We start from the raw sequence: 10,328 nt of genomic DNA on the forward strand, positions 1-10,328 counted from the left end.
GGGCGGCTCCAGAGGACCCTCGGCGGAAGCCAGGGGTCTCGGGAGCTATGACCTAGGTGCTGGGAGGTTGGTCCCCAGCAGGCTCTGACCTCTTTCCGTCAGGTTCCTAAAGAACCCTTAGCGCTCTCGCTCCTCCGACCGCCGCCCCACAGCCTCCGAGATGCAGTGAGGTCCCGCTGGGGAAGCAGGTCCGTCGGCGCCCGGTGGGGATCTAAAGGAGACCCCTCATGCTCTTCCGGGGGTCTCCAGGGATCCGCAACCCTCCTACACACATCCGGGGTCGTCCCGGCTCAGCTTGAGGGGAGGAGGGGTCTGAGCGAGGAAGGAGCAGCGGGGTGCGAGGCCGGATTTATGAATGAAGAGGGCGGCCGGCGCGCCGGTCCAGCGACCCCTGGCGGCCGCCGGGGCTCATCGCGGTCGAGGGATTCAAAGCCGGCACTATCTGAGGCCGGGGGTGCTGCCCCGCTCAGTCCCTGGGCCTGGGGCTCTCCCCTCGCTTTCAGGGAGGCTGTCAGCTCCTCCCTGCACCTCCACCCACACCGTGTGTGTGCGTGGGTGTGTGTCCACCTGGGAGGGTCTGGCAGGTCTGGTGGGCGGGGCCTGGGTCTCTGAAAGCCACCCTTGATCATTTTTTTTACAACCCCAAAATTCAGGCCCGTGAACTGACTCAGGAGAGGTGTTTGCAACCAGGATGGCTTCTCCTTCCTAAGCTGTGGTGTTTGGTGGACTCAGACAGACCATAGTGGCCTTTTGACCTTGAGCAAGGGGCTCAACCTCTCTGAGCTTCTGTCTCTTCTGCAAAGCGGAGCTCTTAATAGTGGTAACCCACAACGGCAAGGAAGCCAGCCAGTTTCTGGGTAAAACCCTTGGCGTTCATTAAAGCTGATTTCTCCTCACTGGCCCTGTGAAGCAGGTTCAGTTATTACTCTACGAGATAGATGGGGAAACCAAGGCTGAGAGGTGAGTTGACCAATTGGTATGAAGTGGGGATGCAAGGCTTTCTCCAACCATTTCAGGCTCATCCTAACCCACGATTGTGAGAATTGAGAGGGCTTATCTGCACGTAACCCAGCACATTCCCTAATATTCCCTTTCTTCCTTCCTTCCTTCAGAAGGTTTGGGGCTGGGACCCTAAACACCTGAGTGCAAGACTGGCCCCCCTCCACCGAGGGAAGTGGGCTGAAGCCTGGCCCAGGCGCACCCCTCCCTGGGGAGAGCCTGGGATGCCCGTCAGCCTTAGTGGCTCCTGAGCTCATGGAGCCCTCAGCCACCCCAGGGCCCCAGATGGGGGTCCCCACGGAGGGCAGGGAACGGTCCCCGGAGCCTCCAGACTATGAAGACGAGTTTCTCCGCTATCTGTGGCGTGATTATCTGTACCCGAAGCAGTACGAGTGGGTCCTCATCGCAGCCTACGTGGCTGTGTTCTTCATAGCCCTGGTGGGCAACACACTGGGTAGGTCTCCAGGTCTCTGGGAGTGCTGCGGGGTTCCCCTGGGGACTGGGAGGGGTCCTGGGCCTCACTTCTCTCCCCAGTCCCTCCTGGGTAGTGTGGGGAAGGGTCTCGCTGCAGGGGCCCGGCTGGACTGGGCGTGGCTCTGCCTCCAGCCTCACTTCTTCCCCTGCTCACCCTGCAGTGTGCCTGGCCGTGTGGCGCAACCACCACATGAGGACGGTCACCAACTACTTCATCGTCAACCTGTCCCTGGCCGACGTGCTGGTGACGGCCATCTGCCTGCCGGCTAGCTTGTTAGTAGACATCACTGAATCCTGGCTCTTCGGCCATGCCCTCTGCAAGGTCATCCCCTATCTACAGGTGAGCTCCGCCTGGGTGACCCTTGTGATCCCTCTGACACACCAAGCACAACAACCATGGCCTTGCTAGATCTCAGGGACCCTTAGTCTTGACTTTCAGATGGTGGCTCAGTACCTCGACAGGGTTATGCTCTGCTGTCAGCAAGGGCAGGCTACCAGGCCTGACACTTAAGGACAGAGACACAGCCCCAAGTACGGATACAGAGATCCCCTCCAGGTCACACCCGCAGACATACACACAGTCATTTGGGGACACATGTACAGTCACCTCCAGGCACATAGGCACACCGTGGAGGCGACAGGCACAAGCTTGCTGTGACAGAGTGCTGGGCCTGCTCCCTGATCCGGAGGTAGGGCAGATTTGAGGGGGCCTGCTGGAAAGAGTCTCCTCCCCTTCCCTCCCCTCCCACCCCTGGCCAGGGCCTTCCCTTTCCCAGTGGTGAGAATCAGGATACCCAGTGGGGTTGGCGGGATGGAAGGAGGATTGGCCAGAGGCCAGGGTTTCATTCCTTGCCTCCCTGTACCCCAGAAGGCAGGGGGCACTCCTGGAGCCAGTGCCCACCCCTGCATCTTTGCCTCCCAGAATGAGGACTCTTTTCCCTTACAGCCTGGGAAAGGGATGAAATCCCAGGGCAGAGAGAATGCCTCTTGGTTTTCCCATTATATTGAGGTTTTTCCAGTCAACTGATTAACTCCGGCCACCCTGAAAATAAAGACAGGCAGGTGAGGAAATTCACCTAAGGCAAGTTATTTAACCTTTCTGTTCTTCAGTTTCCTCATCTGTACCTTGGAGGTAAGAGTACTCACCTTGTGGGTCATTGTGAGGGTCCTGAGAACAGTGTCTGGCACGTGGTTATTTCCAGAAGTGTAAGTTAGTACACCTGCTATGTGCCAGGTCTCAGGCTGGGTGTTCTCCACCCATAATTTCATTTATTCTAAAAAGAATCCTGCCAGGATGATATATTCTCATTCTGCAGATGAGGCTCAGAGAGGGTAAGTGATTTGACCAAATCTACCCTGGCAGTAAGGCTTCCCTTGTGGTTCAGATGCCGAAGAATCTGCCTGAGACCTGGGTTTGATCCTTGGGCTGGGAAAATCCCCTGGAGGAGGGCATGGCATTCACAGGAGTATTCTTGCCATGGAAAATCCCATGGACAGAGGAGCCTGGCGGGCCACAGTCCATGGGATCACAAAGATTCGGACATGACTGAGCAACTAAGCATAGCACAGCACCCAGGCATAAGTGGTGGAGTCAGGATCAGCATTGCACCTGGATGCCTGGTATTTCTGGGCTCTGAGCTCCATCACTCACCCCATGTCTCCGGGTGGCCCCCAAAATGACTGACATTGTGTCCCCATGGGGCAGGCCGTGTCTGTGTCCGTGGCAGTGCTGACCCTCAGCTTCATCGCCTTGGACCGCTGGTATGCCATCTGCCACCCTCTGCTGTTCAAGAGCACTGCCCGGCGTGCCCGGGGCTCCATCCTGGGTATCTGGGCTGTGTCACTGGCCGTCATGGTGCCCCAGGCTGCGGTCATGGAATGCAGCAGTGTGCTACCCGAGCTAGCCAACCGCACCCGGCTCTTCTCCGTCTGTGATGAACGCTGGGCTGGTAAGAGCGGGAGCCTTGGGAGGGCACCTGAGGTGGGCACCTGTGGGATACATACCCAGGGGTAGACATCTCTCAGGGCACTTTTGCAGTGGGCACCCCAGGGTGTGGCTCTCTCAGGAGGACACTCTAAAGCAGGCATCTACCAGGGTTACCTCCAGGTTGGGTACCTTCTCTAGGGTCAACATCTGTGCCAGGGTTCCTCCAGGATGGACACCCATGAGCTGGGTAACTCCAGGGTCTCTCTGCCAGGGCTCTGCATGGGGCTGAGCTTCTGGCTTTGGCTCTAGTCGGGGCAGGGTGGTATTGCTAAGCGGGGCAGGCTGGGGGCCCAACCCTTCTATGTCTTGGCTCCTGCAGACGATCTCTATCCCAAGATCTACCACAGTTGCTTCTTCATCGTCACCTACCTGGCCCCGCTGGGTCTCATGGCCATGGCCTATTTCCAGATCTTCCGCAAGCTCTGGGGCCGCCAGGTGAGGCCCACTCTGGTGTCACTGTCTGGTCTGGGAGGGCACAAGGGTCCTCATCTGAGGGAGTACACAGTTCTCTGCCTTCAGAACATGCCGTTCTGGCTGCACCCAGAGAGGCAAGGCCTAGGGACACACTCCAGGCCAGAAGTGCGAGTGCCGGCCCTGGAACCAAAGTGACTGACACTGTCGTAGTGTCAGTAGTTATCACGCCGGGCACTCCCAGCCAGTCTTGTATCCTCTCCACCACCAAACATTATCCCCAACTCCATATATGAGAGAACTGAGACCTAGAGAGGCAAAGCAACTTCTCCCAAATCCTTCACAGTGAGTGGAAGAGCAGGAACTAAAACCCAGGTCTGGGGGTTCCAGTGCTCGGTGCAGGGCCTCAGCAACAGGAATTGTACCTCTGTGCTGCTTCCCAGTTACGCACTTGGCTTGCAGTGTCTTCACAACATTAATATTTAACCGAAGAAGCAATATTACCCACAATACAAACGATGAGTAAGGGCGACCAGTTCCACAGCCAATGAGTAACAGCCTTCCTGGTTCCAGAGCCTTCCTTCTCTCCTCTATTACGAATTGACCAACAGCAAGTTCCATGGGGTGGGGGGTGGGGGTGGTGTTTGCCAAGGGAGGGGGTGCTCCGTGGCAGTGGCACTTGTGGGGGTGAGTCCTGCATCAGGGCCTGGACAGGGAGAGGATGCCAGCCTGAACAGGAGCAGGCTTGCGGTCCACCAACACTTGCCATCTGCTCCTCACAGTCCCCCAGTCAACAGGAACAAGTGCAGAGTGAGAGCAAGTCACTCAGTTGTGTTCGACTCTTTGTGACCCCATGGACTGTACAGTCCCTGGAATTCTCCAGGCCAGAATACTTGAGTGGGTAGCCTTTCCCTTCTCCAGTTCTGATATAGATTCTCAAACATTGTGCAAAGTGAAAGTTGCTCAGTCCTGTCTGACCAACAGGAAAAACGAAGGCTCAGAAAAGAAAAGTGAGTCACATACCAAGGTCACACAGCTCATGAAGGGCTGAGCCGGCCCTAGACCCCAGGTTTCCTGAACTCTAGCCCCATGCCCTTCTGCTGTAGGGTGATTCAGGTGTCTAGTGTGGGAGAGGCTGTGAAGGTTTCTGTGCTGCTCCAGGAGCCCAGAATCATCAGAGGCCTACAGGCACCGACCTAGGCTGGGACCTGTGCTCTGAGGCCCAGGCCATTCCATGCTGCCCACCTGTTCACCCCTTGCTCGGGCCTCCTAGAGTCAGGCATGGGCCAGGGGAAGGCACAACTCACCACTGAGGAAGATGGATGGGTAGCTAGGAGGATGTTCAGGCCCCAGGCTGTGACCTGGGGACTTGTCGAGCGTTCCCTACCTCATCTATAACTAAAGGCCAATAACATATTCCCAAGAGGTATATTGTGGGAGGGCTCACAATGAGCTAATGGAAAAACGGAAGTATACTCAAGTCCAGGATATTGGTCTTTATCATGATTATTAGTTCCTTCCTACTGCAAGGGTTTGGTCCCTTGCTCACTTCTGCCCTGCCCCAGAGTCCAGCCCAGCAAAGCAGAACACCCCTCCCAAGGTGCTGTACCCACAACTGCTGTCTGTGTGCTGGACAGATCCCCGGCACCACGTCAGCCCTGGTCAGGAACTGGAAGCGGCCCTCAGTCCAGCTGGAGGAGCAGGGGCAAGGCCTGGGTGCAGAGCCCCAGCCTCGGGCCCGCGCCTTCCTGGCCGAGGTGAAGCAGATGCGGGCTCGGAGGAAGACAGCCAAGATGCTGATGGTGGTGCTGCTGGTCTTTGCCCTCTGCTACCTGCCCATCAGTGTCCTCAACGTCCTCAAGAGGTGAGAGCACATGGGGAGCGGCTGGGGTGGGGAGAGGTGGTGGAGTCAAGGGAAAGGAGAGTTCTCGGCTTTAGAGAAAGAACGGGCCCACCGCTCACTCACTGTGTGACCTTGGGGCAGTTGTTTCTCTTTTTTGAGCCTCAATCTCCTCATCTGTAAAATGGGAAGAATAACCCGCCTGCCTCCTAAGGCTATCCTCTCATCTGTTCAGTCAGTCATCAGGTTGTAGGGGCTGGGAACAGAGTGAACAGGTGCAGGGTACAATGTCCTGCCTTGGTGGAAATGACATCTGGTGGACAAGAATGGACATATTAATATATTACAATGTCAGCCAGCAATAACTGCTAGGAAGAAAAAAATAGGGAAAGGGGATAAAAAGTGACAATGACCGAGATTGGTGGCGGTTTTTAAAAATCTTTTTTTTTAAGATGTAATGGTTTTTAAAAAAGGCCTGAGAAAGTGACATTTGGCAGAGACTTGAAGGGAGGGACCACACCCATGGGTGTCTGGAAGAGCAGAGGCCGTGGTGGGGTGGGGGTGGGGAGGGCCAAATACCGGGCCGTTCCACAATGTGAGACAATCTGAGCGAGAGTTTGTGCTCCGCCACTTCCCGGCTGTGTGATCTTGGGCACGTCACTTTGCTTCTCTGAATCTGTTTCTCTATTTGAAAATCGGATGATGTCTATGACTCACCATGCTGCTGTGAAGACAGATGATAAAGGGGAAGGGGAGCCCCAGGGGATCGGACGGTCGGTGACGGAGCAGAGGTGCCCTGGCTCCTGCCCCTAGGCCCACTTCGGCCATACACTCTGTGTTCAAGAACCCCAAACTGTGGTCAGGACCCTAGACCCAGAGGCCCAGGAAAAGGCCATCTGGTGAACAGAAGGGACCGTGGGACTCCTGTACTTTACAGCCATTCATGAGCTGTGTGACCTTGGACAACTCACTTTCCTTTTCTGAGTCTTGGTTTTCCTGTATGCTAGATGAGGATGGTGACTCCTGCCCAACAAAACACACACACACACCCCGTTTCTGAGTGTCCTGCCCCTCCCGGTCCTAGGGTGTTTGGGATGTTCCGCCAAGCCAGCGACCGGGAAGCTGTCTATGCCTGCTTCACTTTCTCCCACTGGCTGGTGTATGCCAACAGCGCTGCCAACCCCATCATCTACAACTTCCTCAGTGGTGAGTGGACTGGGGACGCAGAGTAACAGAGGGTGGCAACAGTCCCCAGGACGGCAGTCTCTGCATCTCCACTCCAGGCTGAATAAAGCCTGGGAGGATACACCTGCTCCCTCCTGGGGACTGTGACCCTGCTCTGGGCACCCCCACTCAGGGGGAACACCTGGCCCCACCCAGGAGCCCTGGTTTGAGTGGGAGACAGGCCACACTCCCAGTAGTGGCCGAAGAAGGTGTCCAGCACCTGGATCCAGTTTTGCAGATGATGCAGACCAGTGGGTGGGCGGGAGCGCTGCGGGAGGGCCAGCTCACCTCCACCCCTGCCTGACACATGCAGAGCAGGACCACGGATCAGCCAGTCTGGTTGACACAGGCTCCAGATGGAGCCCCTGTCTGAAAAGGTGACTGCATAATCAAGGCATGGGAGGAAGGGAGGGCCACCAGCAGAGGCAGCCCAGAGCCAGGAAGTGGCTTCCCCATGCCCAGCTAGACACATACTGGCAGTATGGCCAGGATCTGGAGGGGCTACCCCTGAATCCACCTGCCTCCAGCACCAGCCCTGTCACTCTCCAGGCATCTGTGGTCCCCTCTCCCTGCAGGTCTCCTCTCCCAGCTGTCCCACAGCCCCCACCCGCCTCCACTACCTCCCAGCCTCAGGGTAGAAAGGCCCCACCCCGGCCCCCCGCCTGGGCTCAGCAGAGTGTGACTCACCAGACCTCTGACTTGGACCAGGCCTGAGAACCAGATGACTCTTCAAGCCTGGACACAAAACGATTTTTGTGAAAACGTTGAAAAGTTAAAGAAGGGGCCAGGGTCAGTATCTTAGCCTTCACCGAGACTAAAGAATTACTTAACAAAGGCTAGCCACTGGTTTCCGGCTCAGAGAACAGAAATGAGCGTGTGCTGGAGAGCATTCCTTAACTGACTCTACATTTACTGAGAGCCTACTCTGTGTTGGGGGCTTCCCTGGTGGCTCAGACGGTAAAAAAATCTGCCTGCGATGCAGGAGACCTGGGTTTGATCCCTGAGTTGGGACAGTCCCCTGGAGGAGGGCATGGCAACCCACTCCATTATTCTTGCCTGGAGAATCCCCATGGACAGAGGAGTCTGGCAGGCTACAATCTATGGGGTCGCAAAGAGTCAGACACAGCTGCGTGTCTAAGCACAGCACTGTGTGCTCAGCCCTCTGCTGGGCACCAGCGTGGCTTGCCAGTGGTGAAACGTGGTTGTTCAGTTACAGCAGTCTATTGCCTGGGGTCCTCTGGCTGAACAGGTGGTCGTGGTGGTCCCTCCTTCCCCACCGTTCCCCCACTCTCAACTTTAAGTGAAGGGCTTTAGAATTAGAACGGGGTCCAAATTCTGCATGGTGACAGGCCAGCGGACCTGGGTGTCTCATCAGTGGAGTGAGGAGGATGGACTCGGGCCCCTCAGGGTGCTGGGGTGAGCTGGATGACAAGCCCAGGCACCAGGCACAGCGCCTCGTTTGAGGGCCACTGCTGTGGTCATCTTCACCACTGTGGGGCAGAGGTGGGCAAAGCCTAGCCACAGATGGTGAGCCCTGAGCCCCTTCACCTACACGCCGGCCGGGGCGGAGGTGACCTGAGGTCCCTGAGCCAGACGCCACGTTTTGAGCCGGGCTCAGAGCCAGGGCGCTGTCAAGGAATCAGATGAAAATTGCATTTCTCCTTGGGAATCTGCTCCAGGGCCTATCCTCTCTCTACCTGGCAGGGGCGAGGTTGCCTTGGGGCTGTCTCCTGCCTGGGGCTACCCTTCCTCCCCCCACCCCTTGCCCCCGTTCACAGGCAGCTTGGCTTGAGCTATGTCGGTGTTCCTGGGCCGAAGCCCATCTCTGTCTGCTTATGGCTGTGTCTTCTGTCTCCCAACCAAGGCAAATTCCGGGAGCAGTTTAAGGCTGCCTTCTCCTGCTGCCTGCCTGGCCTGGGTCCCTGCGTCTCTCTGAAGGTCCCTAGCCCTCGCTCCTCTGCCAGCCACAAGTCCTTGTCCTTGCAGAGCCGGTGCTCCGTCTCCAAAGCCTCGGAGCACGTGCTGCTCACCAGCGTCACCACGGTGCTGCCCTGAGCGGGCGCCAGGCTGGTGGCTCTAGGGGGGCATGCAACCTGTCCTCTGCCTGGGCTGCTCCTCTGGCTCTTGGGGGCCCGCCCCCACGACTCGTGGAAAGACTGCTGGTTGCAGTGTGAGGCCGCCTGGGGCTCCACTCCTAGTTTTCTGCCTGTTTGCCTCCGGGCAGTGTCACTTCCCTTCTCTCAACTGTGTGCCCTAAGAGGGACACAGGATGTGAGGATTAAGCACGCTCAGGATAAATGGAAAGCTCTCCGTAAACTGCAAAGCATTACAGACAAGATTATCGTCTCGCTCCTTTCACTTGGCCATACCCCATGGTACCATCCATCGCCATCATCCTTCCAGAGCTTGGCCTGCCTCCCAAAGACCTTCTCCTACCCAATTACAGGTCTTCCCTGGAGTCTGCTTTAAGGGTCCCAGCAGGCATTTCCATCTGGTCCAGGGGCTCCCTAAAACCCAGACTGCACTTGGCAGCCGCTCCTTGAGGCCTGTGTGAACTAATCTGAGCCAAGTCCCTCTCTGGTGGGAAAACAGCCCCCCCACCCCCCACCAGGTGCCAAGTGCACACACCACAGTCTGGACTCCGCTGACTGGTGGTGTCACAGAACACTCTCCATGTGGCCGTTTGGCAGGGAGGCTAGCAGCCTGAAGCAACTGTCATTAAAAGCCTGGCACTGACTGTTCTCTTTCCTTGTCATTACACAAAACCTGGGCTTCTTAGGTTAGGAGGGAGAAGGTAGGGAGTGAGAAGCTGGGGAGGCTGGGGGAGGAGGGGGCGGTCAAGGCAGCGCTGGAAGGCAGCTCTCTGCTGACCCCTCTTGCCCCCGACACACTGAATCCCAGGTGGCTCCTGGCCAGGCCTCGGGGCTCACAGGCTGCTGCCCCCTCATGAGGCGCTGATCCTGGTGCCAGACCTGTCGTGGCCACATCTGTCAGCTCCTGGGCCCAAGAGCCTGTGGAAGGTGAGAGGGTGGGCAGACAGCAGGGTTAACTGGTTTACTGTTATCTTCACTTTCTTGGAGATCAGGGCTTGCATTTCTTTTCCGTGAACTTACTGAATAAAAAGAGAAAGCCAGGGACTGGGCTCGACAGGCTCCATCTGCTACCAGATGATTAGAGGGCGGCTGGAGGCCCTGATCCTCACGGCCGGAGCAGGAGGTGGGAGCCTTCTGAAGGGCTCTCTGCTGGGAGGAGCGGCAGACAGCTGGCAGAGGCTGGCTCGGCCCTGTGCACTGCCGGCTCTGCTTAACCTGATTAATGACCTCGCCCGTCAGAAAATGGGGGCAAAATGCAGCTCCTGCCAGGGACCCAGCCCAGGAACACGTCAGCACCCCT

The 10,328-nt window shown here is 57.2% G+C and overlaps 1 protein-coding gene across 1 annotated transcript; it reads left to right on the forward strand.

The window, feature by feature from the left end:
* The first annotated feature begins 105 nt into the window (after positions 1-105).
* On the forward strand, positions 106-9,933 carry HCRTR1 (hypocretin (orexin) receptor 1). The gene is made up of 8 exons (XM_010836891.1): positions 106-188; positions 654-1,453; positions 1,635-1,813; positions 3,179-3,422; positions 3,780-3,895; positions 5,509-5,735; positions 6,796-6,917; positions 8,800-9,933. Exons 2-8 carry the CDS (start codon positions 1,255-1,257, stop codon positions 8,988-8,990), a joined length of 1,278 nt encoding a protein of 425 aa, XP_010835193.1. The 5' UTR covers positions 106-188; positions 654-1,254; the 3' UTR covers positions 8,991-9,933.
* The last annotated feature ends 395 nt before the right edge of the window (positions 9,934-10,328 follow it).

Source organism: Bison bison, unplaced genomic scaffold (assembly GCF_000754665.1).
Source record: "Bison bison bison isolate TAMUID 2011002044 unplaced genomic scaffold, Bison_UMD1.0 scf7180017864068, whole genome shotgun sequence".
NCBI classification, from domain to species: domain Eukaryota; kingdom Metazoa; phylum Chordata; class Mammalia; order Artiodactyla; family Bovidae; genus Bison; species Bison bison.

Bases quoted from the DNA above. Each gene is read 5' to 3' on its own strand.
- HCRTR1 (XM_010836891.1), top strand. From the start codon at position 1,255: ATGGAGCCCTCAGCCACCCCAGGGCCCCAGATGGGGGTCCCCACGGAG. The intron at 1,814-3,178 runs GTGAGCTCCGCC...CCCATGGGGCAG, and splicing joins AGGTCATCCCCTATCTACAG to GCCGTGTCTGTGTCCGTGGC. The intron at 5,736-6,795 runs GTGAGAGCACAT...TCCCGGTCCTAG, and splicing joins GTCCTCAACGTCCTCAAGAG to GGTGTTTGGGATGTTCCGCC.